At 39.6% G+C, this 17500-nt stretch overlaps 2 protein-coding genes across 3 annotated transcripts in view; one reads left to right on the forward strand and one right to left on the reverse strand.

Annotated features, from left to right (window-relative positions):
- smyd1a (SET and MYND domain containing 1a) overlaps positions 1–9193 on the forward strand; it is a 25396-nt gene extending 16203 nt beyond the window's left edge. The window contains exons 6-10 of one of the 2 annotated variants that reach the window (XM_084415168.1): positions 4259–4454; positions 5369–5461; positions 5820–5983; positions 7090–7258; positions 9000–9193. In XM_084415168.1, coding sequence (XP_084271294.1) covers positions 4259–4454; positions 5369–5461; positions 5820–5983; positions 7090–7258; positions 9000–9143 — 766 coding nt within the window. In that variant the 3' untranslated portion in view covers positions 9144–9193. The remainder of the gene's footprint in view (positions 1–4258; positions 4455–5368; positions 5462–5819; positions 5984–7089; positions 7259–8999) is intronic. The other variant, XM_084415169.1, reaches the window with a different exon arrangement.
- fabp1a (fatty acid binding protein 1a, liver) lies at positions 8520–16915 on the reverse strand. Its single transcript, XM_084415183.1, has 5 exons — positions 16780–16915; positions 15696–15768; positions 15393–15565; positions 9821–9910; positions 8520–9735 (listed from the first exon to the last, which is right to left on the reverse strand). The coding sequence occupies exons 2-5, from the start codon at positions 15760–15762 to the stop codon at positions 9682–9684; spliced, it is 384 nt and encodes a 127-aa protein (XP_084271309.1). The 5' UTR covers positions 15763–15768; positions 16780–16915; the 3' UTR covers positions 8520–9681.
- Positions 16916–17500: the final 585 nt, after the last annotated feature.

Here is a 17500-nt window from a genome sequence, read left to right on the forward strand (position 1 = left end):
ATTCCCTTAATGTTGTCTCTAACGTTCCCATAATCAAGAAAAAACATTCAGAAATAAAGTTTTCATAACTTAATGATAACGTTAGTAAACGTAAGTTAGGGTTAGGTACACATGATGTCTCACAATTCAAACTTAAGTCAGAATTGCATGTTATAAATATGGAATTACGAGAAATAAAGTACGAATTACAAGACAAACTCGGAATTACGAGAAATAAACTATGAATTGTGAGATATAAACTCAGTTGCAAGACAGAATTATGAGTTAAAAACTCTCAGTTGTGAGAAAAAAGACAGAATTGCAAGATATAAACTTGATATTACGAGAAAAAAGTCAGAATTGAAGTCAGAATTGTGAGATATAAACTTGGAATTACAAGGAAAAAAACAGAATTGCGAGATCTAAACTCTCAATTGCAAGAAAAAGTCAGAATTGTGAGATATAAACTTGGAATTACGAGGGAAAAACAGAATTGCAAGATATAAACTTGGAATTATGAGAAAAAAGACAGAATTGTAAGTTATAAACTCGCAATTACGAGAAAAAAGACAGAATTGCGAGATCTAAACTCAATTGCGAGAAAAAAGACAGAATTGTAAGTTATAAACTCGCAATTACGAGAAAAAACACAGAATTGTGAGATCTAAACTCAATTGCGAGAAAAAGTCAGAATTGTGAGTTATAAACTCGCAATTACGAGAAAAAAGACAGAATTGCGAGATCTAAACTCAATTGCGAGAAAAAAGACAGAATTGTAAGTTATAAACTCGCAATTACGAGAAAAAAGACAGAATTGCGATATCTAAACTCAGTTGCGAGAAAAAAGACAGAATTGTAAGTTATAAACTCGCAATTACGAGAAAAAACACAGAATTGTGAGATCTAAACTCAATTGCGAGAAAAAAGACAGAATTGTAAGTTATAAACTCGCAATTACGAGAAAAAACACAGAATTGTGAGATCTAAACTCAATTTCGAGAAAAAGTCAGAATTGTGAGTTATAAACTCGCAATTACGAGAAAAAAGACAGAATTGCGAGATCTAAACTCAATTGCGAGAAAAAAGACAGAATTGTAAGTTATAAACTCGCAATTACGAGAAAAAAGACAGAATTGCGATATCTAAACTCAATTGCGAGAAAAAAGACAGAATTGTGAGATCTAAACTCAATTGCGAGAAAAGACACAGAATTGTGAGATCTAAACTCAATTGCGAGAAAAAAGACAGAATTGTAAGTTATAAACTCGCAATTACGAGAAAAAACAGAATTGTGAGATCTAAAATCAATTGCGAGAAAAAGTCAGAATTGTGAGTTATAAACTCGCAATTACGAGAAAAAAGACAGAATTGCGAGATCTAAACTCACAATTATGAGAACTAAAGTAGGAATTGTGAGAGAAACTCACAATTACGAGAAAAAAGACAGAATTGTGAGATCTAAAATCAACTGCGAGAAAAAGTCAGAATTGTAAGTTATAAACTCACAATTGCGAGAAAAAGTCAGAATTGTGAGATCTAAACTCAATTGCGAGAAAAAGTCAGAATTGTGAGTTATAAACTTGCAATTACGAGAAAAAAGACAGAATTGTGAGATCTAAACTCAATTGCGAGAAAAAAGACAGAATTGTAAGTTATAAACTTGCAATTACGAGAAAAAACAGAATTGTGAGATCTAAAATCAATTGCGAGAAAAAGTCAGAATTGTGAGTTATAAACTCGCAATTACGAGAAAAAAGACAGAATTGCGAGATCTAAACTCACAATTATGAGAACTAAAGTAGGAATTGTGAGAGAGAAACTCACAATTACGAGAAAAAAGACAGAATTGTGAGATCTAAAATCAATTGCGAGAAAAAGTCAGAATTGTAAGTTATAAACTCACAATTGCGAGAAAAAGTCAGAATTGTGAGATCTAGACTCAATTGCGAGAAAAAGTCAGAATTGTTAGTTATAAACTCGCAATTATGAGAAAAAACACAGAATTGTGAGATCTAAACTCAATTGCGAGAAAAAAGACAGAATTGTAAGTTATAAACTTGCAATTACGAGAAAAAACAGAATTGTGAGATCTAAAATCAATTGCGAGAAAAAGTCAGAATTGTGAGTTATAAACTCGCAATTACGAGAAAAAAGACAGAATTGCGAGATCTAAACTCACAATTATGAGAACTAAAGTAGGAATTGTGAGAGAGAAACTCACAATTACGAGAAAAAAGTCAGAATTGTGAGATCTAAAATCAATTGCGAGAAAAAGTCAGAATTGTAAGTTATAAACTCACAATTGCGAGAAAAAGTCAGAATTGCGAGATCTAAACTCACAATTATGAGAACTAAAGTAGGAATTGTGAGAGAGAAACTCACAATTACGAGAAAAAAGTCAGAATTGTGAGATCTAAAATCAATTGCGAGAAAAAGTCAGAATTGTAAGTTATAAACTCACAATTGCGAGAAAAAGTCAGAATTGCGAGATCTAAACTCAATTGCGAGAAAAAGTCAGAATTGTTAGTTATAAACTCGCAATTATGAGAAAAAACACAGAATTGTGAGATCTAAACTCAATTGCGAGAAAAAAGACATAATTGTAAGTTATAAACTCGCAATTACGAGAAAAAACACAGAATTGTGAGATCTAAACTCAATTGCGAGAAAAAAGACAGAATTGTGAGTTATAAACTCACAATTACGAGAAAAAAGACAGAATTGTGAGATCTAAACTCAATTGCGAGAAAAAAGACAGAATTGTAAGTTATAAACTCGCAATTAAGAGAAAAAACACAGAATTGTGAGATCTAAACTCAATTGCGAGAAAAAGTCAGAATTGTAAGTTATAAACTGACAATTGCGAGAAAAAGTCAGAATTGTGAGATCTAAACTCAATTGCGAGAAAAAGTCAGAATTGTGAGTTATAAACTCACAATTACGAGAAAAAAGACAGAATTGTGAGATCTAAACTCAATTGCGAGAAAAAAGACAGAATTGTAAGTTATAAACTTGCAATTACGAGAAAAAACAGAATTGTGAGATCTAAAATCAATTGCGAGAAAAAGTCAGAATTGTGAGTTATAAACTCGCAATTACGAGAAAAAAGACAGAATTGCGAGATCTAAACTCACAATTATGAGAACTAAAGTAGGAATTGTGAGAGAAACTCACAATTACGAGAAAAAAGACAGAATTGTGAGATCTAAAATCAATTGCGAGAAAAAGTCAGAATTGTAAGTTATAAACTCACAATTGCGAGAAAAAGTCAGAATTGTGAGATCTAAACTCAATTGCGAGAAAAAGTCAGAATTGTAAGTTATAAACTCGCAATTATGAGAAAAAACACAGAATTGTGAGATCTAAACTCAATTGCGAGAAAAAAGACAGAATTGTAAGTTATAAACTCACAATTACGAGAAAAAAGACAGAATTGTGAGATCTAAAATCAATTGCGAGAAAAAGTCAGAATTGTAAGTTATAAACTCACAATTACGAGAAAAAAGACAGAATTGTGAGATCTAAACTCAATTGTGAGAAAAAAGACAGAATTGTGAGTTATAAACTCACAATTACGAGAAAAAACACAGAATTGTGAGATCTAAACTCAATTGCGAGAAAAAGTCAGAATTGTGAGTTATAAACTCACAATTACGAGAAAAAAGACAGAATTGTGAGATCTAAACTCAATTGCGAGAAAAAAGTCAGAATTTTAAGTTATAAACTTGCAATTACGAGAAAAAACAGAATTGTGAGATCTAAAATCAATTGCGAGAAAAAGTCAGAATTGTGAGTTATAAACTTGCAATTACGAGAAAAAAGACAGAATTGCGAGATCTAAACTCACAATTATGAGAACTAAAGTAGGAATTGTGAGAGAAACTCACAATTACGAGAAAAAACAGAATTGTGAGATCTAAAATCAATTGCGAGAAAAAGTCAGAATTGTGAGATCTAAACTCACAATTATGAGAACTAAAGTAGGAATTGTGAGAGAGAAACTCACAATTACGAGAAAAAAGACAGAACTGCGAGATCTAAACTCGCAATTATGAGAATTAAAGTAGGAATTGTGAGAGAGAAACTCACAATTGCGAGAAAAAAGTTATAAACTTGGAATTACAAGAAAAATATAGTCAAAATTATGTCAGAATAAAAAACATTTTTGGGTGGCAGAAACAAGCCTCCACTCTGTTGTTGTTGTTTAAGAGAGTGTGTTAGCTCACAGCATCTGTGTCTCTGTGTCCTCGCACGCACTGAACTCTGGGAACGTTGTCAGGATCGAGCTGAGGGCTCTGGGAGGCATCTCCGAAGGGGAAGAGCTGACCGTGAGTTACGTGGACTTTCTGAACGTGTCCAAGGACCGGCAACGAATGCTGAAGCAACAGTATTACTTCGACTGCAAGTGTGAGCACTGCACCAACGGCATTAAAGACGACCTGATGACGGCCGTCAGAGACACAGACGGACAGAAGGTTCATATCAGCCGGTGTACAAACACTGACTTAGAAGAAAAGCTTCTATATAAAACCATAAAGGGTTCCGTCAGGTGCTTCATATGTTTATGCAATCATTTAAAGTCCTCTGTAGTCAATAATTTTATCCGTTAAAACTCATCTTTGATCACCAAAATGACATTTTTCAACGTTTTTTCTTTGAAAAATGGCTTAAAATATCTTGAATGTAACTTGACACCATTGCCTCATTAAGTATTCGCGGTTCTATGAATATGCAAATGAGCCCCACCTCCACTCACTCACTCACTCAGCTCAGAGATCCACTTGTTGACGATCACACGTTGACCTGATTCAAGTTGACCAAAATTCCCGTTTTTAATGTAGTTTATGTGTCTATGTGGTGTTTTTAATCTGCTTTAAGACAAAGCATGTGTAAGTTCATAAGTCGACACCATTGCTGAGTATTTCCTCCTTAAAACTGCAGTGAACCAAAGACAGTCTCAAAAACACGCTTTGAAATCGCTGGTGTTTCTGACGTCACAAACTACCTTGTAACCAATCAGATCAACGTGTGATCGTCAACCAGTGGATCTCTGAGCTGAGTGAGTGAGTGGAGGCGGGGCTCATTTGCATATTCATAGAACCGCGCATACTAAATATTCAAGCTATTTTAAGGTATAAACAGTTTTTCAAGGAGAAAAACGTTTAAATGTAATTTTGGTGATCAAAGATGAGTTAAGGGATGAACGGATTGACTACAGTGGGACTTTAAATACCAACATCATAGAACATTATTTCTCATCTTGCTAAAAATTGCATAAAATAACACTTTATTTTAACATTTACTCTCCCTATCAGCCCCGTGCAAAGCATGATGGGAAGTGGAAATCCTATTCCTAGTTTCTATAATGGCCGGTTTCTTCTGTCTGCAGCCGTCCGCTGAAGTGCTGAAGGAGGCCACAGAGTTCAGTCTTCAGGCTCTGGTGAAGATCGAAGAGGCTCGTCTTGGAGGAAACTTCCACGAGGTCAGTCTTCAGAATTGCGAGATATAAAGTCGCAATTGCGAGTTACAAAGTCAAAATTGCGTGATATAAAGTCACAATTTTGTTATAAGGTCAGAATTGTGAGTTTATTTGTCGCAATTCTGAGTTTATTTCGTGCAATTGTGTTTATTCCTCGCAATTGCGACTTTATATGCAATTCTGAGATAAAAAGTCGCAATTACCTTTTTTATTTTTTTATTCTGTGGCGGAAACAAACTTCCATAGTTATTTGCTTAGACAAACTGATCAAAAGTTGATTTTCAATTAGTCCAATATATAAAAGGCAGTTTAAATAAGAGTGTTGCGATGCTGATCTGACGACGCTGATCTGCTTCTGTAGGTCGTTAAGCTCTGCCACGAGTGTCTGCAGAAGCAGGATCCGCTGTTCGGAGACACTAACCTGTACCTGCTGCGCGTCCTCAGCATCGCTAGCGAGACGCTGTCCTTCCTGCAGCAGTTCCCCGAGGCGGCCGGACACGCACAGCGCGCGGTGGAGGGATACGCGTGAGTCTGTGTGCTAAATCATGCTAGCAACCTGTTAAAACATTCTAGAACTGTGCTAAATCTTGCTAGCAACATGCTAGAACTGTATTAAATCATGCTAGCCACATGCTAGAACCATACTAAATCATGCTAGCCACATGCTAGAACCGTACTGCTAGCCACACGTTAGACCTGTATTAAATCATGCTAGCCACATGCTAGAACTTTATTAAATCATGCTAGCCACATGCTAGAACCATACTAAATCATGCTAGCCACATGCTAGAACCATACTGCTAGCCACATGTTAGAACTGTATTAAATCATGCTAGCCACATGCTAGAACCGTACTGCTAGCCACATGTTAGAACTGTATTAAATCATGCTAGCCACATGCTAGAACCGTACTGCTAGCCACATGTTAGAACTGTATTAAATCATGCTAGCCACATGCTAGAACCATACTAAATCATGCTAGCCACATGCTAGAACCGTACTGCTAGCCACATGTTAGAACTGTATTAAATCATGCTAGCCACATGCTAGAACCGTACTGCTAACCACATACTAAAACCGTACTAAATCATGCTAGCCACATGCTAGCAATGTGCCAATTCATGTTAGAAACATGCTATCAATGTAATAAATTATGCTAGTATGTATGTTAAGACATGCTAGCAATGTTGTAATTCATGCTAGAGACATGCTAGCAATGTGTTAAATCATAATAGAAACATGCTAGCAGTGTGTGCTAAATCATACTAGGAACATGGTAAATCATGGTAGCAAACATGTTAAGTCATGCTAGCAAAGTGGCAAATCATAAAACATGTCTGTTACGTGTTAAATCGTGTTAAAACAGGCTAGCAACTTGATAAAACGTTAAAAATGTGTTAAAATAGGCTAGCAACTTGCTAAAACATGGTAGCAACATTGTATTTTATTGACTTCTTTGAGTAAAATCTTTAAACTTTTAATAGTTATTTCAAACTTTCAGTCATGGTAAAGCCCAGCCCTGACCTCTTTTCATCCAGTGAATTCCAGCAATCTGTTGATTTACTGTAAATCTCTTTAATTCTGATCACCTGTGCTCAGTCAGACAATCATTCGCCTGTTCCTGGTCTTAGGAAGCTTTACCATCCCAATAACGCCCAGCTGGGCATGGCCATCATGAGGGCGGGCGTCACGCACTGGCACGCGGGGCTGATCGAGGCCGCTCACGGGCTAATCTGTCGTGCATATGCTATCCTCCTGATCACACATGGAGCTCATCATGCCATCACCAAAGACCTGGAGGTAAAACACCAGCTGCACTGGTGGCTGATGTGTGCCAGATGTGTGCCAGATGTGTGCCAGATGTTGAATGTTACCGTGGGGAAAGTCGGTAACACTTTATTTTACAGTGTCCTTGTTACATATGTTATATGTACTTACCATAGTAATTACAGTAAATGATGCATAATTACATGCAACTAACCCTCAACCAAACCCTAATCCTACCCTAACCCTATAGTGAGTACATGTAGTTGCTTAATATTACTCAGTACTTATAAATATATAATTACACTGTAACAATGACACCTTAAAATAAAGTGTAACCGGAAAGTCAGTGTCCCAGACAGCAACATAGTGTCAGCCAAGATCCGGCCCACATCTGGGCTGTGTGAAATCCATGTGTACCAGATGTGTGCCAGATGTGTATCAGATGTGTGCCAGATGTGTATCAGATGTGTGCCAGATATGTGCCAGATGTGTGCCAGATGTGTTCCAGATGTGTATCAGATGTGTGCCAGATGTATATTAGATGTGTGCCAGATGTGTACCAGATGTGTATCAGATGTGTGCCAGATGTATATTAGATGTGTGCCAGATGTGTACCAGATGTGTGCCAGATGTGTGCCAGATATGTATCAGATGTGTGCCAGATGTGTATCAGATGTGTACCAGATGTGTATCAGATGTGTATTAGATGTGTGCCAGGTGTGTATCAGATGTGTGCCAGATGTGTACCAGGTGTGTGCCAGATATGTATCAGATATGTGCCAGATGTGTATCAGATGTGTATCAGATGTGTGCCAGATATGTATCAGATGTGTGCCAGATGTGTATCAGATGTGTATCAGATGTGTATCAGATGTGTACCAGATGTGTGTCAGATGTGTGCCAGATGTGTGCCAGATATGTATCAGATGTGTGCCAGATGTGTATTAGATGTGTGCCAGGTGTGTATCAGATGTGTGCCAGATGTGTGCCAGATGTGTATTAGATGTGTGCCAGGTGTGTATCAGATGTGTGCCAGATGTGTGCTAGGTGTGTATCAGTTGTGTGCCAGATGTATATTAGATGTGTGCCGGATGTGCTCTGGATCTGGGCCGACACTATGTTGCTGTCTATCTGGGGTGTTCCTCCTGTAACAGAGTTGAACTTTTGACCCTAATGAGGCTGATTTGAATGAAATACTGATGATGATGATGATGATGATGATGATGATGACTGTAAGACATAAAGTGTCACTTAAATACGATGTCAGGAAGATAAAAGCAAAAGAAAAATATATACAGTAGACAGGGAAAGCATGAAATTTTAATATGATGTTGGTACAATTTGAACTCAGTTCACTATTTTACAGTTTAAATGTAATGATATTGAATGAATGAAAACTTTATTTTTAAGGCAAGACTAGATATACTAGATATCGCCATTTCCCCAGTTGATGAATCACAGTATATGAAGATATTACATTTTGAAATCTACAGATGCAAATAGATAAAGTGCAATCAAATATTTAAATGTGTATTTTAGATGTTTTCTTTCCTCTAGTCTGATGTTATAGAAGCAAAATAGACCTTAAAACTGAGCCGTGCATGAAAAACATTGGTTTTGTCTTGCCTTAAAACAACTAAACAGAATTAAATCTATCAAAGTTGAGTAAGTCACACACAAATGACACTGTTTCCTGAGAGTCACTGTGGGTTGAGAAAGATTCGGTGTTGGGTTTGCATTGTGAGCTTGGATGATGTGAAATGTGTGTTTTCAGGCGATGCGCACGCAGACAGAGATGGAGCTTCATCTGTTTAAAGAGAACCAAATCGTCTATCAGAACATGAGAGAAGCTGTTCTCTCAAGCAACCCCTTGATGAGCGTCGCTGGAGAACAAGTGCAAATCAAAGCCACTTCATAAACTTGATCTAAGCAAGAATCTGCACTCTAATAAAGGCATTTTCAACAGATCACACTGTGGAGTTTTGATTCAGTCTAGTCCGGAAAATCTCCTACATTTGCCATTCCAAACAAACACACTGCAAAAAATGCTTTTCTTACTTAGTATTCTTGTCTTGTTTCCAGTCAAAATATCAAACAATTCTTAAATCAAGATGCATTTACTAAAGTTGTAAAATACCAAACGATATTATGTCTTTTTTCCTGGGGATATAAATCAAAATTAAGTCAGTTTTTGCTTAAAACAAGCAAAATGATCTGCCAATGGGCTTAGAAAAATGGCAGACAATGTTGTTGTTTTTTAAACAACAAATCACTTAATTTGTAACTTAACTATGTACACTTGATTTATTTCCCCAGAAAACAAGACATAATATCTTATGGCATTTTACTCATCTAGTAAATGCATCTTGATTTATTAATTTCTTTGATATTTGGACTGGAAACAAGACAAAAATACTAAGTAAGAAAAGGCATTTTGCAGTGCACTAGTGAGTCGATCAGGAGATTCTCTTGCTGATCCTCTTGTACACGATTCCATCGAAGCTGAGAGTCTGAAAGCACACGGCACAGGTTTCATAAAAGCGTCAGTAATGAGGATGATGAGGATGATGATGATGAGGATGAGTCTCCACTTACGTTACTGATAGTGTCTCCGTCCAGCTCGGTCACAGACTCGATCCCCTTCACAAACACCGTCAGCTTATTCCCGTCCATGTGAACCACCGTCTGACACACACACATCAGCAGATCTGTAACATCTCATCAATCACACAAAGCCTGACAACCATGACAAAAATATGATTTAATCTGCTCAATTAATTAATATACTCATGCTTCAACCCAAAAATATTAATCAATCTACTCGATTATTCAAACTTCTCATATTTCACTCCAAAATTATTAATCAATCTACTCGTGTTTCAACCCAAAGATATTAATCAATCTACTCGATAATTCAATTTACTCATATTTCACTCCAAAATTATTAATCAATCTACTCAATTAATCAATCTACTCATATTTTGCTCCGAAAATATTAACCAATCTACTCAATCAACCTACTCATATTTTACCACCAATAATATTAATCAATATACTTATATTTCACCCCCCAAACAATTATCAATCTACTCATATTTCACCCCCCCCCCCCCCCCCCACACACACACACACACATTTTTTTTAATCAATTTACAGGATTAATCAATATACTCATATTTCACTCCAAAAACATTAATCAATCTATTTAATTAATAAATCTACTCATATTTCACTCCAAAAATATTAATAATCTATTTAATTAATCAATCTACTCATATTTCACTCCAAAATCTTAATCAATCTACTCATATTTCACTCCAAAATCTTAATCAATCTACTCATTTTTCACTCCAAAAAATATTAATCAATCTTCACTATTTATCAATCTACTTATATTTTGGTCCAAAATATTAATCAATCAACTCAAATTTCGCTACAAAAATATTAATCAATCTACTCAAATAATCAATCTACTCATATTTCACTCCAAAAAATATTAATCAATCTATTCAGTTAATCAATCTACTCATATTTCACTCCAAAAAATATTAATCAATCTATTCAGTTAATCAACCTACTCATATTTCACTCCATAAATATTAATTAATCTACTCAAATAATCAATCTACTCATATTTCACTCCAAACATATAAATCAATCTTCTCTATTTATTTATCTATTCACATTTTGGTCCAAAATATAATAATGAAAATAGTTTTTAAAAATAATATTATTTTATTCCGCATTGATGCATTAAATTGATCAAAAGTGACAGTAAAGACATTTATAAAGTTACAAAACATTTCTATTTCAAATAAATGCAAGTTAAGCAGCATGTAAAAATTCCAAAATTCCAATGCATGTTTGAGCTGTTTTAACTGAAAACAACTTTATTAAAATATGTCATTGTTTTGTCTCAAGATGCACACCAGTAATGTTTCTTTTTTCTAAGGCACATTTATAAAAGCTTAAATGTCCTAATTGAACCAAGGCCTAATCCTGGCTTAATCTAAACCCTGTCTGTGAAACCAGGCCTTGATGTTTCGGTCCCACTTTATATTAAGTGGGTTTAAGTACTATGTACTTACATTGGAATGAATAATTTGATACAATGGACTTATTGTGTACATGCATGTTTTAACCCCAACCTGAGCCGTATCACACCTGTCCCTAACCTTACCCGTATCACACCTGTCCTTAACCTTACCCGTATCACACCTGTCCCTAACCTGACCCGTATCTCACCTGTCCCTAACCTTACCCGTATCACACCTGTCCTTAACCTTACCCGTATCACACCTGTCCCTAACCTGACCCGTATCACACCTGTCCCTAACCTTACCCGTATCTCACCTGTCCTTAACCTTACCCGTATCACACCTGTCCCTAACCTGACCCGTATCTCACCTGCCCCTAACCTGACCCGTATCTCACCTGCCCCCAACCTGACCCGTATCACACCTGTCTCTAACCTGACCCGTATCTCACCTGCCCCTAACGTTACCCGTATCACACCTGTCCCTAACCTGACCCGTATCTCACCTGTCCCTAACCTGACCCGTATCTCACCTGTCCCTAACCTTACCCGTATCACACCTGTCCCTAACCTGACCCGTATCTCACCTGTCCCTAACCTTACCCCTATCTCACCTGTCCTTAACCTTACCCGTATCACACCTGTCCCTAACCTGACCCGTATCTCACCTGTCCCTAACCTGACCAGTATCTCACCTGTCCCTAACCTTACCCGTATCTCACCTGTCCCTAACCTGACCCGTATCTCACCTGTCCCTAACCTGACCCGTATCTCACCTGTCCCAAACCTGACCCGTATCTCACCTGTCCCTAACCTGACCCGTATCACACCTGTCCCTAACCTTACCCGTATCACACCTGTCCCTAACCTGACCCGTATCACACCTGTCCCTAACCTGACCCGTATCACACCTGTCCCTAACCTGACCCGTATCACACCTGTCCCTAACCTTACCCGTATCACACCTGTCCCTAACCTGACCCGTATCACACCTGTCCCCAACCTGACCCGTATCAAACCTGTCCCCAACCTGACCCGTATCACACCTGTCCCTAACCTTACCCGTATCACACCTGTCCCTAACCTGACCCGTATCACACCTGTCCCCAACCTGACCCGTATCACACCTGTCCCCAACCTGACCCGTATCACACCTGTCCCCAACCTGACCCGTATCACACCTGTCCCCAACCTGACCCGTATCACACCTGTCCCCAACCTGACCCGTATCACACCTGTCCCCAACCTGACCCGTATCACACCTGTCCCTAACCTTACCCGTATCACACCTGTCCCTAACCTGACCCGTATCTCACCTGTCCCTAACCTGACCCGTATCACACCTGTCCCTAACCTTACCCGTATCACACCTGTCCCTAACCTGACCCGTATCACACCTGTCCCCAACCTGACCCGTATCAAACCTGTCCCCAACCTGACCCGTATCTCACCTGTCCCCAACCTGACCCGTATCACACCTGTCCCCAACCTGACCCGTATCACACCTGTCCCCAACCTGACCCGTATCACACCTGTCCCCAACCTGACCCGTATCTCACCTGTCCCCAACCTGACCCGTATCACACCTGTCCCCAACCTGACCCGTATCACACCTGTCCCCAACCTGACCCGTATCTCACCTGTCCCCAACCTGACCCGTATCACACCTGTCCCCAACCTGACCCGTATCACACCTGTCCCCAACCTGACCCGTATCACACCTGTCCCCAACCTGACCCGTATCACACCTGTCCCCAACCTGACCAGTATCACACCTGTCCCTAACCTGACCCGTATCACACCTGTCCCTAACCTTATCCGTTTCACACCTGTCCCTAACCTTACCCGTATCTCACCTGTCTCTAACCCGTATCACACCTGTCCCTAACCTTACCCGTATCACACCTGTCCTATCACACCTGTCCCTAACCTGACCCGTATCACACCTGTCCCCAACCTGACCCGTATCACACCTGTCCCCAACCTGACCCGTATCACACCTGTCCCCAACCTGACCCGTATCACACCTGTCCCTAACCTTATCCGTATCACACCTGTCCCTAACCTTACCTGTATCTCACCTGTCCCTAACCTTACCCGTATCACACCTGTCCCTAACCTGACCCGTATCACACCTGTCCCTAACCTTACCCGTATCACACCTGTCCCTAACCCGTATCACACCTTTCCCTAACCTTACCCGTATCACACCTGTCCCTAACCCGTATCACACCTGTCCCTAACCTTACCCGTATCACACCTGTCCCTAACCTGACCCGTATCTCACCTGTCCCTAACCTGACCCGTATCACACCTGTCCCCAACCTGACCAGTATCACACTTGTTCCTAACCTGACCCGTATCACACCTGTCCCTAACCGTACCCGTATCACACCTGTCCCTAACCTTATCCATTTCACACCTGTCCCTAACCTTACCCGTATCTCACCTGTCCCTAACCTTACCCGTATCACACCTGTCTCTAACCCGTATCACACCTGTCCCTAACCGTACCCGTATCACACCTGTCCTATCACACCTGTCCCTAACCTGACCCGTATCACACCTGTCCCCAACCTGACCCGTATCACACCTGTCCCCAACCTGACCCGTATCACACCTGTCCCCAACCTGACCCGTATCACACCTGTCCCTAACCTTATCCGTATCACACCTGTCCCTAACCTTACCCGTATCTCACCTGTCCCTAACCTTACCCGTAACACACCTGTCCCTAACCTGACCCGTATCTCACCTGTCCCTAACCTTACCCGTATCACACCTGTCTCTAACCCGTATCACACCTGTCCCTAACCTTACCCGTATCACACCTGTCCCTAACCTGACCCGTATCACACCTGTCCCTAACCTTACCCGTATCACACCTGTCCCTAACCTGACCCGTATCTCACCTGTCCCTAACCTGACCCGTATCTCACCTGTCCCTAACCTGACCCGTATCACACCTGTCCCCAACCTGACCCGTATCACACCTGTCCCCAACCTGACCCGTATCTCACCTGTCCCTAACCTGACCCGTATCACACCTGCCCCTAACCTGACCCGTATCACACCTGTCCCTAACCTGACCCGTATCTCACCTGTCCCTAACCTTACCCGTATCACACCTGTCCCTAACCTGACCCGTATCACACCTGTCCCTAACCTGACCCGTATCTCACCTGTCTCTAACCCGTATCACACCTGTCCCTAACCTGACCCGTATCTCACCTGTCTCTAACCCGTATCACACCTGTCTCTAACCCGTATCACACCTGTCCCTAACCGTACCCGTATCACACCTGTCCTATCACACCTGTCCCTAACCTGACCCGTATCACACCTGTCCCCAACCTGACCCGTATCACACCTGTCCCCAACCTGACCCGTATCTCACCTGTCCCTAACCTTACCCGTATCACACCTGTCCCTAACCTGACCCGTATCACACCTGTCCCTAACCTTACCCGTATCACACCTGTCTCTAACCCGTATCACACCTGTCCCTAACCTGACCCGTATCACACCTGTCCCTAACCTGACCCGTATCACACCTGTCCCTAACCTTACCCGTATCACACCTGTCCCTAACCTGACCCGTATCTCACCTGTCCCTAACCTGACCCGTATCACACCTGTCCCTAACCTGACCCGTATCTCACCTGTCCCTAACCTTACCCGTATCTCACCTGTCCCTAACCTGACCCGTATCACACCTGTCCCTAACCTGACCCGTATCTCACCTGTCCCTAACCTTACCCGTATCACACCTGTCCCTAACCTTACCCGTATCACACCTGTCCCTAACCTTACCTGTATCTCACCTGTCCCTAACCTTACCCGTATCACACCTGTCCCTAACCTGACCCGTATCACACCTGTCCCTAACCTTACCCGTATCACACCTGTCCCTAACCTTACCCGTATCTCACCTGTCCCTAACCTGACCCGTATCACACCTGTCCCTAACCTGACCCGTATCTCACCTGTCCCTAACCTTACCCGTATCACACCTGTCCCTAACCTGACTCGTATCACAAAAGTATTTATGTACTTAAATCCACTTAATATAAAGTGGGACCGATGTTTCTTTTTCTTTCGATCTGGTGATTTGACTCTGATGGGACTGACTTTATCCTTCTCTCCAGTGAAGGTCTCGAGCTCACACTCCTCTCCCACAGTGAACGAGTACAGGATCACTTTAGTCCCCGCCGTCACCGTCACCTTGAAGTCGTTCCCGTCCTGATGGATCTCTGAGATGCTCTTCACATCTTTACCTTTCTGGATCTCATCCTCCGGCAGTCCTGCGACACGAGACGCAAACACATCAAACCCATGTCAAGCGTACGACTATAACAGGGATTAATATGCTTTCATTCTCATCCAAGAAACCTGTGCTTTTCTGTAAATGTTTTCTTCTCATGACAGTCTTACCAATGGCCTTCATGAAAGCCTCAAAGTTCTCGTGTGACTCCAGCTGATATTTCCCATTGAACGCCATCAGAAGCTGCAGACATTTACATTACATTTACATTTAATCATTTAGCAGACGCTTTTATCCAAAGCGACTTACAAATGAGAACAATAGAAGCAGTGAAACTAACAACTGGACAACAAAATGCAAGTGCTATGACCCTTTAATCTAACTCATTTTTTTATAGATATAGAAGAGAAGAGAAAACAAAGACAGACATCAGGAACTCTCAGAAATAATGTTTTCATGGGATCATTGGTAAAACACTCTTAGAACATATTTTTGTTAGCTGGTCTGTCTCATGTGAGCAAGCTTTAATTATTTGATGATTAATATATGTCAGATATATACCAGATATAATTTTTGATATTTTTTCACTAGTGTGATCAGGACACTATAGTTCATTAATGTAAGTGAGGAGAGCTAAATAAAGTAAACTGTGACATATTATACCCAGATATTCTTCATACAGAGACTACCAGTGACATTTATAACAATTTGGGAGCAGAAATGATTGGGACACTTTGAGCTGATCATGTTTTGCTGAAGTGTGTTTTCTTTAATTGCTAATGCTCTTTTTACACACAGACTGAACACAATGAAGCATTGCTTGGTGATTGGCTGAGCTAAACTGGTATTATCTAATTGTGTAGTTAAATTTAACAGCTGACAGATATTCAACATAATTCATGTGTGAGACAGTCTAACAGAAGGACGGACAAAACCAGTCAAATATCAACTGAGTTCTGCTCATATTTCATTACCATTTTCTAAACTATAGCGAATAAACTGATGATGTGAGACATGTTGAATACATTTTGGTTTGACTGTATATTTTTACTTCACTAACATTCCCCTTAATTTATGAAAATGTTATTTCTGAATGTTTTCTGAACGTTCAAACGTTTTAAAATAAATACTCCGTTAAATATGACCGTTAAAGGAACATTCCACTTTATTATTCTTCAAACATTATGGAACGTTACTTTTGAATGTTTCTCTGAATGTTCCGAAATAGTAACATTTAAAAACCGTTAGACTTACCGTTAATATTTCCTCCGATCAGGTCGAGAAGATCCTGCCGAAATGCTGAGTTTTGGTTCGACCGGCTGTTTTCACTGAGGGCTTCTTACATCAGACTTTAAACCTATCAATGCACAATATGATTATATAAAGACAGATTATGATTAAGCTTCAGTGTGGAATAAATGTCCAAAGGTTACTCTGAAATAAAGACATTCACACAAATTTGATTAAATGCTGCGAACTTTTGATTAAGCTGCTCTAAGAGTTTCAGAGAACAATGATATCCAATAAATCACAAAACCCAGAATACAGCAGAAACTTTATAAACCATTGCAGTTTTACAGACTTGTGATTCATAACTATCATCAATCACTGCACTGTTTTGATATTTTTGTACATGACCTCTTTCATGAATATTTTTTGACTTGATTAAATTCTGCTGAATAGAATAAACATCAATATGCATTAACTGAACTATGTATATATATATTTATATATTTTCCTGGCCAGTAACAGTGTGTATGTTCATTTAAATGATTGATTGATTGATTGATTGATTGATTGATTGATTGATTGATTGATTGATTGATTGATTGATTGATTGATTGATTGATTGTGAACAGACTCTTACAAATAAAGGTTTCAAAAGGGTTTTTTTCCGCAGTGATGCCACAGAAACGTTCTTCTTAAAATAACCATTTTTTCTTAGTATGAAGAACATTTTAATATTCTATGCAAT

The sequence above is a fragment of the Rutilus rutilus genome (genome assembly GCF_951802725.1).
Source record: "Rutilus rutilus genome assembly, chromosome: 7".
In the NCBI taxonomy this organism is placed as follows: Eukaryota; Metazoa; Chordata; class Actinopteri; order Cypriniformes; family Leuciscidae; genus Rutilus; species Rutilus rutilus.